The 19441-nt window shown below is 45.0% G+C and overlaps 1 protein-coding gene across 3 annotated transcripts in view; it reads right to left on the bottom strand.

The window, feature by feature from the left end:
* Positions 1-11674: 11674 nt before the first annotated feature.
* Positions 11675-19441, bottom strand: part of LOC149358095 (uncharacterized) — a 28349-nt gene continuing 20582 nt past the window's right edge. For 2 of the 3 annotated variants that reach the window (XM_089585046.1, XM_089585044.1), the window contains exons 3-4: positions 18952-19032; positions 11675-13006 (exon numbers count right to left, since the gene is read on the bottom strand). In XM_089585046.1, coding sequence (XP_089441172.1) covers positions 12605-13006; positions 18952-19032 — 483 coding nt within the window. In that variant the 3' untranslated portion in view covers positions 11675-12604. The remainder of the gene's footprint in view (positions 13007-18951; positions 19033-19441) is intronic. The other variant, XM_089585045.1, reaches the window with a different exon arrangement.

Genomic DNA, 19441 nt, shown 5'->3' with positions numbered 1-19441 from the left:
GCAATAAATTGCTTTATTACAATCGTTCCTATCCCCAAAAGTACGCTTCTAGACAGAACAACAATCTTGAATCATGTGGGAAATAGTCCCATGTAGTATAGAGCTGTTGGGCTCCTCTCAAGAAAAACAAGACAGTGTAGCAGGAAAATTTCTGAAATTCAAAGATCGTTCGAATGAAAAAGAAGGAAAAACGTTCCCTGCTAGCTCTTTAGAAAAACACTCAAGCAAATAATTAGAGCAAAAAGATTGCACCGTTTACTCAAATCCCAAATGATCCCAGGTATACTGACTGTGAAACTTTTGCCGTACCGCAGCAGATCGTGTTCTGGGCGGCGAAATTTCGGACATATTTTATTTTCTTAATTTTGCGCGCCACCATCACGCGTCACGTATACTCCATCTCACAAGTTCCTTGCAACACTACAGAAGCTACTAATTTTTTACTTGTACTTTCTGCGATGCGGAATTTTTTTTTATTTACCTATCCTCCTTTTTACGTTTAATTGATTTAAGCCCAGTATACTTAAGTGGCACGAGATGGGACGCCTCATTCCTAATTCTTTTTTATTAAGTCCTACCATACGACAAAGAAAACAAACTATGGAAGCTAGAGACCTCCGTCAATCAGGAGAGTGCGCTAAACGTGTTCCTCTTCCTCGTTGTTTGCTCGCGGCGTAAGCACATATAGTTGCAAAAAAGTATAAATAGACGCTGTCTGCGTGCCCAACACTGAACGATAATCAGGCAGCTTTATAATAGAGATTTAGTGTGCTGCCGATGTGCGGACACGCAAATCGTTTTTACCTACGGGAGCTGGGCATGCGCGGCGGCCAGCGCGTGGCCGGGTAGGACCAACTGACCTGCGCAACAGGCGTACGTAAAACCGGTATACGTCTCCGCTAGTACGTCTCCGGTACGCTGACTCTAATGGCGCATTATGCACGCTTACGCACGCTTAACGTAAACATTTTGCGGGATGTTATCCAGGCGCTCTCCAGTGGTTAGAAAGCATTTTGCCTAAAAACCAACATTTTTCATCAGGCCCAGAAGCGGCAGAATCATCATTCGAAATAGAAAAATAAAGCAGATTTATCCCTCATGGATTCTGCTGTAGGTGAGACGAAACAAAACGAAAGCCTGATGCTGCGTTTATGTCCAGCGAACATCTTGAAAAAAACCAGTAATGTCGAATTCATTCTGAAGAGAGGGGTCCCAGCTTCAAAGGGCCGCCACGTTGGAAACATTATTTTAGAGTACGCGAGGGTTGCACACGCCAAACTCGGGGAATAGCGTACGTAACGCGAGCGTAGATTAAGGTTCGATTTTAAATAGCATTTGGTGCATGCGCACTTTAAAGCTATTCCATATGGCAATATGCCCATTGTATACTGGCACTACATTCCACACCGTCAGAACGTTGCCTCTGCACTTATCACAGCTTTGGTAGTGCTGCAACGAACTATTGATACGGACAGTTCAGGAGAGCAAGCTGCCGGGCTGGTTGGTGATGCATGTTGTAAAGTCAGCGCAAAGTCTTCTGTCCCTCTTCCGTTTTTCTGCGCCGACTTCTTCACAACAATGAGATAGAGTACACAGGCAATGCATAGCCCCGACTAAAACTGTGGATCCGCAGCGGTTCTTGCTAAATTGTTGGAGCCTCACCGCAGCACCGTCACCAGCAGCCAAGGCGTCATTTGTCTGTCGTGGAACCTCGTTAATTCGCACTCCAAGCATTTAATCAAATAATTATCACTTCAGGCTGCTTGCCCCGTTAAGCATGAGTGAATGCCCGCTGCTACTGCTGCCACATGTCCTCTGCTCTGAAAAGCTGAATATACAGTACGAGGTAGCAGCGAACAGCCGGGCAGCCATACGGGAACGCCGAGGTTTTGAGTGGAGCTAAAATGGGAGTGCTCATTGTTTTGAAGTTTTGTTTTGAATTGATTTTCATGGAGGTACCATCAACATGCCTTGCGTTTTGTCAGGGCCGGAAATTAAAGCCAGTCTCAGGATTCGAAACCAGCTTTGAACGCCCCTCAAGCGTAATTAAGAAAGCAACGTCAGTGTAGCGCTTGTCTCAAAAATGATATTTATTCTCCCTTGTATTTTTTTCCGGCATCTCTGTCTTCCCATTTCAGGCCCTCAGCATGGCGGATGCAGCATACCTACTCATGCGTGATGTTCCGTTTGCATCTGGTCATTTCTCCGTCACTTGCGCTCCTCGCCTGCGTGCCAACTACAGTTCTGTGCAGCGCAGAGCTAGTAATTTAAGCGATCGCTGTACTGTCGTCTGTGCATAATGATAACACCACGGTTGCCAAGATCCAGAGCTTTGCGATCACCCAGAGAGGGCAGGAAGCGCAGGAAAACTGTTGGCCTCTGAACCTTTCGTTCAGCCGTTAGGCAAATGACAGTTGAAATAGCAAGCGTTTTTGGCTGAATTCTTATTTTAAGTTGGCTGAATTCTTATTTTAAGACAGCCAATTTTTTGCGCCGTTTCAGCAATCACCCTGGAGTTAGAAAAATCTGCCGGCGAATACATTAATCCCGTAAAGAAATTTTAGGCGCTGCTCTACAGCACACGAAGAGACAAAGAGGCTAATATCCTCGTCAAGCGCGCAAAGTAAACTGCATTTACGGGGAGTGAGCTTCAGCCTTTCGAGTGCACTTTTGCGCCACGCAGTGCTAAACTGGAAAGTGCACTGGCAGAGAAGAAAATGACGGCTGGCTAAAACAAAATTTCTTGAAATGACATCTGTAAGCGTACACTTCATAATCATGCTAGTTTAGTGCGGTGGAGCCCATAAAAATAAACATAATTTCTGGCCACGACCGGACTGAATTTTTATGGCAATCGTGTAAAAACTCGGGACAATTTTCTAGCTGATCCAAAAACCGGACAAGAGACATCATGGCGGATTACAGCGCGTTTTAGTAATGTTTTTTCTGGTCGCTGTCAGAAAACTGCTCCATGAATAAAAATAAGGGAACAGGCAAAATGAACTTGTACGCGCATTTTGTTATATATTACATTTTATGCCCAAGAATTACTGCCGTCGACGCTACGTACTTGCCCCTAAAGTATGTTCTGCGAACGCACTCCGACCGGAGTGCACAATTTGGCGAGCGCAACTTATGTTAGGCCGTTTAGCTGTGCTAGAGTGGACTTTTAGCAACTGACACTCTTCGTAAGTGCACTTAATTTTGTGAGCTTGAGAGGGTTATAACAGGCGGGAGAATACGGAGGTGACCGCGTGACCGGGGCCGTGCAATTCAAGTGGCAAGGCACAGAAGCCTCGGAATTCCTAACGCTGACGCCAAGCTCGAGTTGCCCAGCAAGCGAGTCATGTGCGAAACTCTCGCTGTGACAGTTTTTTTAGGGGCAGAACTTGGCACACTGGCGCGAGTTAGGAGGTATGCACTGAAGCCACAGTGATTGCCATTTAGGCGTCCATGCAGCACAGCGAAAGGCTATGGCGCATGTTTAATTGGCACATCCCTGTCTCCTCCGGCCTGCGCGGCTGAAGTGGGGAGTTGGACGCCAAAATGGCCTCTGTGACGTCACGTTAATGCCACCTATACGCCAAGTGCACAGATTGAAGTCGATCCAGGTACCTCTACTGCCATCTCTCGCTGAAAATAAAGGAATGTGTGTGAAAAAAAATGTCCCAGAGACTTGGTACTGCTGACAGATTCCAACACTAGCAAAAACTGACTGGCAAGGACATTGCCGCTGCGAATGAGTGTGAGATGGTGAACTGCACTCTTCTTGTAGAGATTTACGGGGTCGCAGCAGAGCACCAGAACAAGAGGTCCAGAGGTGCGCTACATTCTCACAGTTTTGACCTCAGAGCCAGCAACACTGGATTCATGGAGGGATGACAAAGCGAGAGTTGGCGAGAGTTTTAATCACCATCATCAGCAACCTACGTTAAAATCAAATACAAAGAAAGCCCTCTCCCATGCGATTATGGTCTCCGAATAAAGAGGAGCAGCAGGTGCGCTGGTGAAGACTTAAGAAGTCGTCATTCTCACTAACATTCTTTTCACATGACACAAAAATGTGCGCCACTCGTGCCGCTTTCGTCAACATCATTTCCAAGTACCACTTTAAGACTACAATGACCAAGATAACTATCTCGTTCTCGTAGATGACGATTCAACAGCCAAAACAGAATTAACGAACGGGGATTTTAACATTGTGAACATTTTAACATTGAGGAATTGAACAGAACAGTAAAATATATGCAAAAAAAAGTTAGGTGTAAAGCTGTCTAAATGCTGCCAATTCAAACGTAAGTCTTTTCAACAGCTTAGACCTTCCCAATACAGTCTTACTTGAAGTTAGGCCCAGTGGCATAGCCGGAATATTGGAGGATGCTGAGAGAGGACGACTACTCTATAACAGCGCTATCTGTATCCGCCAAAACACCGCGTCGTTCCAGGAGAGCACATCCTTGTGCAGCAAAGCACTGCGGAAGATGCAGGGAGGAGGGCGAGAGATGCGGCCAGCGGTGCATGCATATGTGCTCCACGGCTGGAACAACTTCGGTCGTCATTGGGTGAAATGTGCGGTGCTGATACGCTTATCGGACGCTGCACGTAGGGGGGAGTCCACAGCCCCTAAATGTGCAGCGGCTGAAAACGGGGAGCACGCGTTCGGGACGCCGCCCGCAAACGCACCGCCCGATAACATTCGCAAGTCAGTGGCCACATATTTCATGAACAAAAACTGACAACGTTTACGTCGTGCTACGTAAGCGGGAAACTCAGTATCGCCTGGATTCTCAGGCGACGCTTCACACTTGATTCACAGCACAGTTTGAGGCACAAGCGTAGTTGCTCTGCCGAATGTGCAGAGTGCGGGCTTCTGTGTCTGTGTAGGCGTTATAATTATGGGTTGGAGTTTTCGGTTCGAACCGAAAAAACGCGATTAATGCACGCGAAATTAATTTTTTGAAACTGTTTTAACCAAAAAAAAGGTAAGTATCCTTCAAATAGATATGCGCCATAGATTGCTGGCTATTGTGTGCGAGCTAAAATCGTTCACAAGACAGAGGTAGAAGCCAGCGGTGCAGTGAAACAGCGGAATCGTTGGATTGAGTAGTACAGTTGAGGCATTTCTCTGCTACTTTAGAAAACGCCGGATGCAGACCGCGTCTACACTACCTCGGTTTTCACGCTGAGCCATCTGCTCACAGCGTCACCACTTTATCAGAACCGTTTCTTGGTTAGGGAGTTTTCACACAGCATGTGAGGACTCTGGCAACAATTGTGCGTGACCGTAACAAGCGGCCGTCAACTACAAAATCCAAAATCAGAACTCGAAACCATGCACAAGCGTTACGAGAAAGCGTCCTGTTCTGGCTTCCGCAATGGTTCAGCGGCAGTGCCACCGTTGTAATCGTGCACAGTACATGACAAGAGGCCCTCTGGATCCTTCTGTATTTGGGCTTTGGTCATTTTTTGTTCCTTCCCAATCCGAAACTTTGTTCGTGTGGACTGTTTGCTGCTTTCCTTTTGTTGCGTGACTGAAGGAGTGAATGGTGTGTCTCAAGCAACAAATACACTTGCATTTATCACAGCCAGGTAAAGCTATTCCGACATGAAGGCGACTAAACAGAAAGGCCTGACTCCACTAGCCTAAGCGAAGCAAATGTAGATGCGTGTTGCTCGCCTGTTGCTTTTTGGTTATTTTTTTTCTCGTCTATTTCGGTTATTGCGCAACCGAGTTTTTAGAAATAAGCTAGTATTTACGATTGTGTTTCACTTTCTGATCACTTCGCTTGCATGCTGCTATTTTTTTTACGGCGGTAGTAGTGAATGTTGCAACCATGAAGCTAAACGTGACCATTTTTGCCCTAATTACTTGCACTTCTACCATGCTTCCTAACAAATAAGCCAAGATATAGAATAAGTGACTTTTGAGTGCACAAGAGTGCCACATATCCCCATACGAGCTGTGACACAAAAGAAACGAGACTAAGTGTGTAGTTTGAAAAAAGAGTGCAGTTGGCAAAAATTGTTTTGCTGACGTCATCCCACACACCTCCGCTACTTATGCGGCCAATTTCGACGAAACCGATCACGCCAGTTGGGAGTGCTGCGTCAATGAGTGAGCGCGTGCAACAGCATTCTGCCAGAAAAATTTCTTATGCAAAAACCGAACAGCGAATCAACATGAAGTTTCTTGTGAAACGTAAGAAATCAGCCACGGAAACGTTTCAAATGGTAGCCGAGGCTTATGGAGATGAAGCTTTGTCTCGTGCACGTGTGTTTGAATGGCATAACCGGTTCTCAGGGGGAAGAGACAGTGTGGAAGATGATGAACGTTCTGGGCGCCCAAGGTCAGCAATTACAGACCAAAACATTTCCAAAGTTCGTGATGTGATCCGTGGTGACCGAAGATTAAGTGTTCGTGCAGTGGCAGAGTTGGTTAACTTGGATAGGGAAGCTGTTCAACGCATTTTAACGGTCGAGTTACACATGAGGAATATTTGTGCGAAAGTTGTTCCAAAAGTTCTGTCTGATGACCAAAAACTGCCATAAAGACGTGTGCGTGGACATGTTAGAACACACTGCAAACGAGCCAAATTTGTTGGAATCTTCTGCAACATGTGATGAGACATGGATTTTTACCTATGACCCAGAAAGTAAGTGCCAGTCAATGCAGTGGATGTCTCCAGGATCCCCAACACCCCAAAAAAGCATGCATGTCAAAATCAAAATTCAAGGCATTGTTAATTGTCTTCTTCGACATTAATGGAATCGTAATGATTGAGTGGGTTCCCAGTGGTCAGACTGTTAATCAACACTACTACATTGAAGTACTAAAAAGACTTCGTGAAAAAATTTGGATAAAAGGTCACAGTTGTGGAGTGATGGATGGCTGTTGCATCAGGACAATGCACCCGCTCACACGGCCCTCTCTGTCTGCAAAAACATTACTGACCAGCAAAAACATTACTGTGATGGGGTGTCCTCCTTATTCACCTGATTTGGGTTCATGCGACTTTTTTTTATTTACTAAAGTTAAATCTTGCTTGAAGGGAACCCTTTTTACTTCAGTTGAAGAGGTTCAGGAAAAAACAGAGAATATCCTGAAGTTCCTTCCAAAAACCTCGTTCCAGAACTGTTACCAGCAATGGCAGCACCGAATGCAGAAGTGTGTGAATGCTGAAGGTGATAATGTCACAGAGAACTGATTATGTAAGTACAATAATTTATTGGACCAGTCGTTTTTTTTTGTGTCACACCCGTATATCTGTGAAAAAAAGGTATTCTTCCACTGAAAATAATATCCACCAAAAACAACAAAACTTGCATTTTGAAATGAATACCAGAAAAAGTCTGCTGATTTTAAAAATATATATAAAAACCGAAAAGTCCAACCATTAAGGTGGGCGGACACCTGAGCTCTACCAGAATAAAATGAATTAAAGAAGGGGTGAAAGGAGCACAGATTTAAATATTCACAACAAGTATGCTAGTTAATGGCCAATTTTGCAGTTTACACAACAAGGGTAAACGTTGTGAATTTTTGGCTCTTCAGATGAATTAGACGAAAATGCTGCAAGTGCACAGGAAAGACCACATAATTAAATGGACTTGGTAAATGATCATGCCGTGTATGAGCTAGCAGTCGCTACGCGCCTCTTTCAAAGGCTCTAACTGCCACATTGCAAATGTTCTTGGCCATAAACGTGTGCAAGTACTCATAAGAGGACTAGGAACATTTTGAGGAAGAACGTACCAAAACTACCATTCATGTTTCATGCACAAATATTTTCTTGAAATAAGCGTGACATAAAGAAATAAAGCAGAAGCACAGAAAAGTGCCATGTGAAAGTACAGACAACAGTTCAAAATTGATGGGCAAGGAAGCAAAAGTCTATGAAATAATTCTTTGCCAATTAGTTGTCTTAAGTCACTTCTCTATCATAATCACAATGACACACTCTAGTCTCATGGGAATGAACAACAGAGCTGAAACTATAAGCTCCAGATGTAGGGAAAAACCATAAGCTATGCACCAGAAGAACTCGTGTTATATGTGTCACACAAGCTGCCAGGTGCTCAGCAAAAACATTTGTCATATAAAACGTCCCAAACTGGTTTGGTTTGGTTTATGGAGGTCTAACATCCCAAAGCAACTCAGGCTATGAGGGACGCTGTAGTGAAGGGCTCCGGAAATTTTGACCACCTGGGGTTCTCTAACGTGCACTGACATCGCACAGCACACGGGCCTCTGGAATCTCGCCTCCATCGAAATTCGGCCGCCGCGGCCGGGATCGAACCCGCGTCTTTCGGGTCAGCAGTAGAGATGTGAAGGTCTGAAAAAAACACTGCAATTTTGGAAAAAAAAAACGGTTTTTTTTCGTTTTTTTCAGACGAGAAAAAATGGAAAAAAACATCGAAAATTTCACAATGCAATTTCAAGGTTTTATGATTGCTCGTTTTCAGTTTAGGTTTTTGTTTTTGCTTTGAAAATCATTACAGCGTGCATGTTTGAACGATTGGAGAGCAGCCGCCATCGCCGGTGCCAGGCAGTGGTTTTAAAACGTTCGTGCTGCCAGTACGCGGGCTGAAGGCCAGGTCACATATAAGATCGAGGCTTGACTTAAAAACACACTGATACTTGAACTCTCGGCTGAAGTAGACCAAAACGGCTGCAAATTCTACAGCGCAACACACACGGCATAAATAACATAGGCTGCTGTGCACGTAATCGGTTGTAGCCAAATAGAAACCTAGCTTCCTGGGCAGGACGGCTACACAGTAACACCTGAAACTGTGGTAACACTAAGCGAGATCAAGCGTGATGGACCCGCACTGCCATCTAACGAAATGTAGGCGCAACCAAGCTGAACCATTAACTACTACAGCCAATATCGTCTACAGTGGACAGGGCTGCAGAGTGCTGCCATCTGGATTCTGACAAAACAAACGCAAGCACGATTACTCGGAGTGCATGCCGCTTTGTTAGCGTGGTAGACGGTTCTGGCTGTGACAATGGTTCGCCCGCGGTCGAATGTTTGGGAACACTTTTCTCTGTGCGAAACGTCCACTGGCGGGACAAAGCGAGCAGTATGCAAGTACTGCAGTGTTCAGCATTGATTTCCGAATGCCACACGTTTGACAAGGCACCTGTTGGCGTGTAAGAAATGCCCGCTGGACATCAAGGAAATTTGCAGCAAAGAAACGAACGCCAAACATCCTGCTGGTGTCTCAACTCAGTCATCAATTGAAGCAAGTGAGTCAGAATTCTGCAAACACGATGAAGAGCAGCCATTGCCAAAAAAAAATCAAGAGTATTGCGCCTTTTGTAGACCGCAAGACTCCAGAGCAGCAAAGCCAAATCGACACTGCCTTGGCTCGAGCGATCTACTCAAGTAATGTGCCTCTCTCTGTGACTGAGAATGAACATTGGAGAGCAGCTTTTAAGATGCTTCGACCGTCGTATTCTCTGCCTTCTCGACACCTTCTGAGTGGACCTCTGCTGGACTCGGAGTACACGCGAGTAAAGCAACACGTCGAGGAAACCGTGAGAAACGCTTCGTGTCTGACACTGTTGACAGATGGATGGACGAACATTCGTGGCGAGGCAGTCATGAATTTCGTCGCGGCAACGCCAAAGCCATTCTTCTACTCAGCTGTTGAAACAGGCCAAAATCGTCACACTGCGGTGTATGTTGCTGCCGAGATCTGCAAAGTGATTGAATCGCTGGGAAGCGGTAAAGTAGTGGCGCTAGTCACAGACAATGCCAGCAACATGCAAGCAGCCTGCAGTATTGTTGCAAGCAAATACGAGCATATCACATGCATTGAATGTGCAGCTCACGGCCTGAACCTGCTTTTGAATGATTTGATGAATCTAAAGACATTGGAGGATGTCCACCATACGGCAAGGCAAGTTATAAAGTACGTGAAGCGTACCCACATCGTTGCTGCGACGTTGCAGGAGAAACAAGAATCAATAGATGGTAAAGGGAGAACCGAAACTCTAAAGCTTCCGAGCAAAACAAGGTGGGGAGGCATGGTTCTGTCACTTCAAAGCCTCCTGAGAAACAAGGAAGCCCTTCAGCAGACCGTGATATTGAGTGATCTCAAAGTTAACAAGTCCGTGCGAGAAACTGTTTTGGACGAAGACGGTTTCTGGAAGTCCGTGCAAAGCTGCCTGTTCCTCATTACACCAATTGCGTCAGCCATAACCTCACTAGAGTCGGACAATGCTCTGCTGTCCGACGTTCCAGAAGCCTTCCATTCCATTAGAATTGAACTTGCAGCAAACCTGGCGACCTCCGCGTTGACAAGCGAGGAACAGATTCGAGCGAAAGAAATGATCACCAGGCGCGAAAAGCTTTGTTTGCGACCAGTCCACATTGCTGCTAATTTGCTGGATGCAAGATATAGAGGAAGACACCTGGACGATGCGCAGATTGCAGACAGTTTTGAGTGGATATCTCAGCAAGCAGGGCACCTTTCACTGGACATCGGTAAACTGATTTCCAACGTAGCAGAGTACAGGACATCCGCAGGAATATGGTCCAGGACAGGGGTCTGGGACTCAGCGAAGCACGTGGCCCCATCTACCTGGTGGCAAGGCCTTTGCACCAACCAGCCGCTAACTCCTCTGGCTTGCCGACTGCTGCAGATACCACCATCATCCGCCAGCTGCGAACGAAACTGGTCACGTTTCGGAAACGTCCATACAAGGATTCGCAACAGGCTTTCAGGGGAACGCGTTCGAAAGCTTGTGTATGTGCAGTCGAACCTAGCTGCGGACACAACTTCAATCCCTGCTGCTGCGCGTAGTGCCGCATCCAGCGACAGTGATTCTGAGTCCGATATGGAGTGACTTATAGATCAGGTTTCATGTTCCCTTTCTCGGTGCAATATAACAAGAAGTTCGTTCCACAAATATGATATTTATACCTCCGCCGCGGTGGCTCAGTGGTTATGGTGCTCGGCTGCTGACCCGAAAGACGCGGGTTCGATCCCGGCCGCGGCGGTTGAATTTCTTTGGAGGAGAAATTCGAGGCCCGTGTACTGTGCGATGTCAGTGCACGTTAAAGAACCCCAGGTGGTCGAAATTTCCGGAGCCCTCCACTACGGCGTCTCTCATAGCCTTAGTCGCTTTGGGACGTTAAACCCCATAAACCAACCAACCAACCAACCATATTCGCCTGAAGTGCAAATCATTATCTTCGCGGTGCAATAGAACAAGAAGTTCGTTTCACAATATGACATCTACAACTGCATATTCGACTCAACTTCGGAGCATCATTATTGATCGTTGTGTTTTTGCAAATAAATTTGTTTTTGTCACGTTTTGCAAAATTTCCAATTTTTCATGAAAAAAAACCTGAAAAAAAACGGTTTTTTTCATGCCATTCAAAATTTCTTGAAATTTTGCGTCTCTAGTCAGCAGCCGAGCGCCGTAGCCACTGAGCCACCGCGGCGGGGTAAAACGTCCCAAACTTTACTGAAATAAGATCGTAATATAAAACTAAAAGGGAACAACTCTGCTAAAACAAAGGAAAATTTAGCTTCATTTCTAACGTAAGAACAATGAACTACAAAACTAAAACATTAGGTGCAACAAACATTACATGAACAGGAATATTATTAATGTTGTGACAAGCACTCGAAGCAGCAACACTGATATATCAGCTGCACAGGATTCAAACTTTACTTTGCAAAACACTTAGTTACATCTGTAATGTGAATTCCAAAAAGCAAAGTGCAAGCTCACCTGTAATAAACAAAGAACTCTTATGTAATATCTTAAATACAGCATAGATATTACATATAACACATCTTGCACAACCACCTAATAGCTGCCACTGGAGGAACAAACTTGTGCTGTACATTTTTCATAAATGCTTCCTTCTTTGAAACCTCAAGAAACATTCACACACGACAAAATCATGGAAGCGTGATAAGACTTGAAGACAGCATGAAGGCAAACAATTATGGCACTGATATGATTACTGTGGAAAGCTGCATGATGATGCATTTCATGGTGATTAACATTGCTTGGAAATTTTTACATTTCCAAAGTTGATAAGCAAAGGGTCATGATGGATTAGTTTTTATGGCACACAAAGGAACAAAAATGCAGATCAATATTTCGTGATAGGCTTTTTGTTGCACCATTGTGACTGCCCTATCTGACAACCATACCATGCAAGTCATTGCTAGATGTATTTGTGATACAGCCCTCTATCTCAGTAGTGATCATGCTGGAAACTCTCCCTGCATCCAAACAGCTACACTAAGACAAAAACAGCTCCAGCACTTACATGCTTCAGATTTCACCACCGATAAGAAAGTGATCAATCTACCCTTGGAAACAGCACATGTGCACCATACAAGGCCAGGAACTAAGTAAAGATAGAAAGCAACTTTGGTGTTGGACAAAATCTCACCTCTCAAAAAAACATTTCTCATGATAAGAAGCACCTGTATGTTACATTATAAAACTAGTGACCACAACCCACACAGCTGCGGTTTTGCCATCCGCTCAAAATTCTTCGACAAGGATCAGTTGGGCCACCGTCTACAACATGTAACTGTATTTGAGAAGATCAGCTGATGCGGCTCAACTCCTGAAGAGCTCGGACAATGTGATGTCCACAGCGTCACTTCCATGGCCGTTGAGAGTGAGTTTGAATCTGACAAGAGCCTGGTATGCAACCAGCATCGCCAGGTCACGGTTAGGACCCTCTGGGATTTCACTGACGCAGTTTTCCATCATGAGACCGAAGGCGCGGCACGCACCCATGGCAGGCACGGCTGCCTGCAAGTTTCCAGCTTCTTCCAAGGGCGACTCACGCCGGTAGCGGCTACCGACGAAGCTGCTTGAACTGCTTGCTCCGGCGCTGCCCACGTTTATGCCGTTGTCGCTGAAGCACTTGCGTTTTATAGACACACAGACGCTGGGCGTGTGCCCTGACGGCCCAGCCTGGGAGATCTCGTTCTCCCGTGTCTCCGGGATATGGTCCTGCGGCAAAAAGATTTTCATGCTGGGTGACTAGCTCGTCTTTGCGTTGGCTAACATATTACCAAGCACTGAGCAACATCCCTGCTACAAACAGAGTTCAACTTTTAAGAGGATATCTTTCGAACGTGCACGAGCTGCCAGTAGCACGCTAATTTTCGCAGAACTTAAAGTCCATGACTAGCTAGCTCGGAGGACCCTGACTGGTACTGAAAAAGCAAATGTCAGAAAAACATCGCCAAAAGCTGAGTTTAAGCGCTGGGTGCATTTTTCAAGCAGAATGTTCGCATTCGGTTGTTTTCGTGCGTTAGATTGACGTTAGTCAATTCATGTGTTTTCCACACTAGCAAAAAAAAAGTGAAGAGCGTGGAGTAGTTACTAGAAATGAACATTGCTTCATCAGTGAAGCTGTTCAGTTTCTTGCGTGCTTAGAATGGTCCTTAATTCTTTTTACAGTGAGAAGGGCGATAACAAAAACCTGGCATTTCCCGCCTTCCGCTTATTCTCTGTTTAATTTCGCATCGCCCACACCCTTAGCTCCTCATTTTCTTCAGTTTTTATTTATTTACATAAATCATAAAAATGCATCACCATTGTTTTAAACCCCGAAGAAATTATTTGCACAAAGATTATTTAACGGTTCAGGATGTGCAAAGAAAGTCCTCCAAATGGCACATCTACAAAAACGCCAGAGCAAATAAACACAAAACAAACGCTATTACAGGTCACCTGCGTCCTGGTAGCCACTTCACAAGTTAGCATGGCTGCAGCGTGGCTGAGGAACTTAAACAGAACCTATGCTTATGCAGAATCATGCAGAACTTATGTTGGACTGAACATCAGCAAAAAAGCTTGTTCCCCTAACGCTGAAGGCTATGGCGCGATAGTTTTAATGGGTTAATCTCATATATGCGGAATTGGTCATTCTCTCCTTTGCATTCATAGACCCCTGGGAGTCCTCATACCACTCCAGGCGCTGTGGTGCAGCGGTTAAGCGATGCGCCACTGCCCTGCGATGGCTGGTGCTGCCACTGGGTGGGGCTAGTGCGACCCAGATTGTTCTTCCCGAGCAACCTCTAGCGACCAATCATTAATATAACAGCGACCTGTCAATGGGGACAGTCAACTCACAATCTGGTGAGCAGGTTGGGATGACGTCCTAAGGTAGCGCAACAGGTAACCCACCTAAGTTACTTCTTTACGGCTTTCTCGCTCACGCCACCGCCGCCGACGATGACGCCGGGTTTTCCGCCGGAAACTCAACGCTATAGCGTTAAATGTGTCGAAAAATAAGTAAAAAATCTCCAAAATTAGCTGCGCACAGCAAAGGCAGCTGTAGCCGAACGGAATGAGCACAGGAGAAGACGAAAAATCGCCGCAAAACCTTGTACAGAGAGCGACATGAACATGAACGCAGAAACGTGCGCCCCCGCAGCAGTTTTCCACAAACAAGCTAACATGAACATCGCGATTCAGTTACAAACTTGCTGGACCTGTTGCGTTTTCTCTGTGTACGCAGTCACGCCAGTTCTTCGCGCCTCTTCCTGCACAAAGGCTTATCAGCTTATGAAATCCTTTGTTTCGGGGTGTGAGCAGAGTGGTTGCTATCGCTCTGTCGACGTGCCGTTTCTTTGGCACTTGCGGCTGCATGTACAGTATGCGCCATTCCTAGATGGAACACGAGAAAGGGTCAAACCGGCTCTTAACTCGAGAAAAGTAGGTTTCACCGGGAAATGAATAAAAGGCGCAACGAAATCGGGAAGAGGAGCCTGAAGACGCGCTGCTGCTTCGCGGTGAAATCTACTTTTCTCGAGTTAAGAGCCGGCTTAACCATTTCTCGTGTGATAGCCACGGGGTCTTAGACTAGCAGTTCACATCAAACACCGCATCTTCACGTTTCTAGAAGAGTGATCGAAATTCAATAAGCGCAAAGAGGACAAGACGCAGTCGGAGGGCTTGTCATTTGGTGCAGAATATTTCCCTGATATGACCTCCAACTAGGTTGCCTGAGATTCTGATGTGGCGGAAGCTCACTGCAAACTTTGTTTCTTTTTTTCTGATTTTCACTACATCACGCAGAAGTAAAGAGCCATTCGGTGGAAAAAAATTGCAAATACGCACGCGAATCGCTCGGCACGACAGCTGAAGAAATAATTCCCGCTAAAGCCACTCTATTCTAAGAAAGCTGTCTTCTTCATCGGTACCCTTTTTACCTCTTCTCCATCTTTCCGTTATTCCATAGTCACTGCGAAAACCTAGGAGAACCTATCCTTCTACCTACATGCTGCGTATCTACACGTAGCCATGCAAACATTGTACAGCGTTGAGGATACTCACGACCTTTATTGTTATGCACTGCAGGAGGAAAATTGTTGCTTCGAAAGGTCAACGCAAAAGCCAGTGAAATCCAGCCTCAGAGCGTCCCCCAAGAAAGGATGTGGTGGCAAGCATGTGCCATATATTGCCAATTTTTTTCTTCATATTCATGTAACCAATCTGTTCCCTGTACAGGTGCTATCCAGAAATTCTTCCTTAAACAAATTCAGTTGACTTTTACAAATTCCCAGTTTTGCATTCTGACCTATCTTTATGTCACTGCCTGCTTTTAACCAACCAATCACGCAGCTGTTTCCGACTGAAGAGTACAGCGGGTTCATTCATTATCTTCGTTTTCACTCGACCCTAAGGCCTCAGGGGGAGTGACTGTGTCCGTATCTGGGTAGATACTGTCACAATCCAATAATATATGTTCAATTGTTTCTATGAATTTACCACACACTGAACAGGTGCAATCTTCTAATTTCTTCTTGCAGCTTCGCGTTCCAAGACACTCTGATCTCGCTTCAAACCACATGGCGCCACCTTTAGATTTACTGCAGAACGATGGCTTCCTGATTTCCCTTTTCCTTTTTTCTGTGGAGGCCCAGAGTCTGCTTTTTTTCCCAGCACTGAGTTATTCCACCCCACATCCTCTGCTTTCTTCAACCGACGTATGAAGCTCTTTATTTCCGCGTTCCGGTTTACTGTATATTTACTGGTTAGCGTTTAGTCCTTTTCCGCCACTTTAACTCAAAGCGCTTTCTAAAAGTACTCAAAATTTTAACTGCACAACTCTCCTTGTCCAGTTTCCTCAGGCGTTCTTCATACAATATTTCAATTTGTGCTTCCCGCGCTACAAACGATGCATATAGCCTGTGTCCCCTGTACTGCCTCATTTGTAGTTCTGGCGTGAGCACCTAGTGGTATTCTGCCAACAGCTGCCCGGTTTATTTCCAGTCCCGACTGAACTTGTGCCCTTTGGTACAAAGCAACGTTCCCAAACGTAAGCGCAGGCACTATGCCCTGGTAATTCCCGAAAGACTGCTAAAGATGGCAGGGGTCCTGTGCCATCTTCCAGGCCTTACTGAAACTTGTCGCCTCAACATTCGGCACACGCTCAAGAGATGGCAGCACCAGGCTGCTCAAACAACGACTGAACAAAAAGCGCGGCAACTTGAACTTAGCTGGCTAATTGTACAGTCACAGCACTCCTCGCAAAAATGAGTTACCATTCTGAAAATTAGAGAAACTAGGTGACTTATTCACTAAAACTTTTTGGAACCTGTTATGCCGCTTGGTCGAAACTGATTGTGTTAACAGCCAGAGCACGTGGTGTCAGCCACTGCGGCTCAGGCTAAAATTTAAATGATTTGTGAACTCAAACACTGCGATCAGTAAAACAATAAAGAAAGCATTCGTGCGTTAATGCAGGCGAATTCTGAAGCCTGGATTGCGTAATTTGCCCGTTTATGCGCAAGCGCTGCCGTTGCTCTTGAGCCGAAACCGTTGTAACAAGGTGAGAATGTACTATCGTTTTATGCTTTATGGGGGTTTAACGTCCTCAGGCGACTCAGGCTACGGGGGACGCCGTAGTGAAGGGCTCCGGAAATTTCGACCACTTCGGGTCAAAAGGACAAAAAAATTCAAAAACCAAAAACGGTTTTGCACTGCTTCAAACGGAAAAGATTGCGTATAATTTCAGCAAAAATATTCAGGTTCCACAAAATTTTATTCTCGGTTATGGAGGAAGTCAAACTTCCAAGCTTAGGAAACTGCAAAAGGAACGTTTTGCGCCTCTCGTGATATACATTTTTTTTAATGAAAAAAAAACTACCGCGTTTATTGTACAACTAGGGTCAATTCTTTTGTGTTGACACATTTTCAATATATACCACGTGTCCCAGCTAAATGTAACCAAGCTTTTAAAAAACACGAGGTGTCCTAGCCGTCTGAAACCAAATGAGGGTTGTTTAGAGTCGCGTGACCTAGTCTGCAGTATTTTTTTCGTTCTTCAAGGTTGAATAATTAGTTCAGCTTAATTAACGAACTTTTTAATTATTGACTTGAGGAACAAAGTGTGAATGGAAAAGTTGTAGATCGCTTTGAGAAACAGCTTACTGAGACATTTGCCGCAAAGTAATATTTATGTAAAGTAGTTTTTTTTACCGGCCTTTAACCATAACCCGCACAATAAGAAAAGGTTTCCACATGGCAACTGTGCCACTTCAACGTCCCAAGACGCGCCTTAAAGAATAAAAATCATTTTTCCTGAAGTCCTCTCCTCGATGAGACTTTCGGTGCACATTGGGGCGAGAAGTGAGCGAGCAGCTGGTCACGTGACAACTTTCTTTTAAGGCCAATAAATGAAGCTACGTAAATCATAACTTGACGGAAACAGCACTACTAGCGGTTTTTCGAGGTGATATAAAACTTTTGCATTGACACTTTCTTCCTGAAGTTAATAATTAAAAAGTTAGCTAATTAAACTTAACTAATTAATTGACAGAAGAGCGAAAAAATGCTCAAGACTAGGCCACGCGACTATGAACAACCCTGAGTTGGTTTCACTAGACTAGGACACTTCGCCTTTTTTAAAAGTTTGGTTACATTTAGCTGGGACACCCGGTATAAAAATTCATTGAAAACAAAAATGGCTATGGGACCTCGATTATTGTCGTTATCTGTACACGCCCGCATACATATACGGGGTGTTGCCTCTGAGACTGTGAGGAATTTTTAAAAATAGGCTTTTTGTGTTATCTGTACACGCCCGCATACATATACGGGGTGTTGCCTCTGAGACTGTGAGGAATTTTTAAAAATAGGCTTTTTGAGTTAGGAGAGAGTTTTTTCGGAATAGCATTGCAAGCGTTATAATGTAACAGAATGCACCCGAGACGTGCTTACAGCAATCTGGTTAATATTCAATAGTCAACTTTTCAACTATTACTTTTATGCTCCTTGTTTACTGAGAGGCCTGTGGTCATTCTCATCGCCGCAGCGAAACCAGTTCCGGAGCCACACACGGCTGAAATCGAAACCGCGCGACCAGAAGGAGCGCTGACCACGCCTACGAGAGTGCATCACGCGTCGGTGGGCCTGTCTAGAGATGTGAAGGCCTGAAAAAAAACACTGCAATTTTAGAAAAAAAAAGTTTTTTTTTCGTTTTTTTAAGACGAGAAAAAATGGAAAGAAACATCGAAAATTTCACAATGCATTTCAAGGTTTTATGATTGCTTGCTTTTAGTTTAGGTTTTTGTTTTTGCCTTGAGAACCATTACAGCGTGCATCGTTGAACGATTGGAGAGCAGTCGTCACCGCCGGTGCCAGGTAGTGCTTTTAAAACGTTCGTGCTGCGAGTACGCGGGTTGAAGGCCAGGTCACATATAAGATCCAGCCTTGACTTAACAACACACCAATACTTTAACTCGTGGCTGAAGTAGAACAAAATGGCTGCAAATTCTACATCGCTACACAGATGGCATAAATAACATAGGCTGCTGTGCACGTAAGCGGTTTTAGCTAAATACAAGCCTAGCTTCTTGATTTCCAACGCAGCAGAGTACAGGACATCAGCAGGAATTTGGTCCAGGACAGGGGTCTTCAGCGAAGCACGTGGCCCCATCTACCTGGTGGCAAGGCCTTTGCATCAACCAGCCGCTAACTCGTCTGGCTTGGCGACAGCTGCAGGTACCACCAACATCCGCCAGCTGCGAACGAAACTGGTCACGTTTCGGAAACGTTCATACAAGGATTCACAACAGGCTTTCAGGGGAACGCGTTCGAAAGCTTGTGTATGTGCAGTCGAACATAGCAGTGGACACAGCTTCAATCCATGCTGCTGCGCGTAGTGCCGCATCCAGCGACAGTGACTCTGGGTCCGATATGGACTGACTTATAGATTAGCTTTCATGTTTTCTTTCTCGCTGCAATAGAACAAGAAGTTCGTTCCACAAATATGATATTTATTTCTCCATATTCGCCTGAAGTGCAAATCATTATCTTCTCGGTACAACAGAACAAGTTCGTTTCACAATATTTCATTTCATTTCATTTATTGGTTTTGTTTGGCCAGTACAGAGACTGCAAACAAGGGAGAGCAAGCTAAAGGCGCCTAGT

The sequence above is a fragment of the Amblyomma mixtum genome, chromosome 3 (genome assembly GCF_055824585.1).
Source record: "Amblyomma mixtum isolate Tamu chromosome 3, ASM5582458v1, whole genome shotgun sequence".
Taxonomy (NCBI): Eukaryota; Metazoa; Arthropoda; class Arachnida; order Ixodida; family Ixodidae; genus Amblyomma; species Amblyomma mixtum.
Note: the sequence above shows the minus strand (reverse complement) of the source record. Positions and strands in the feature narration are given on the sequence as shown.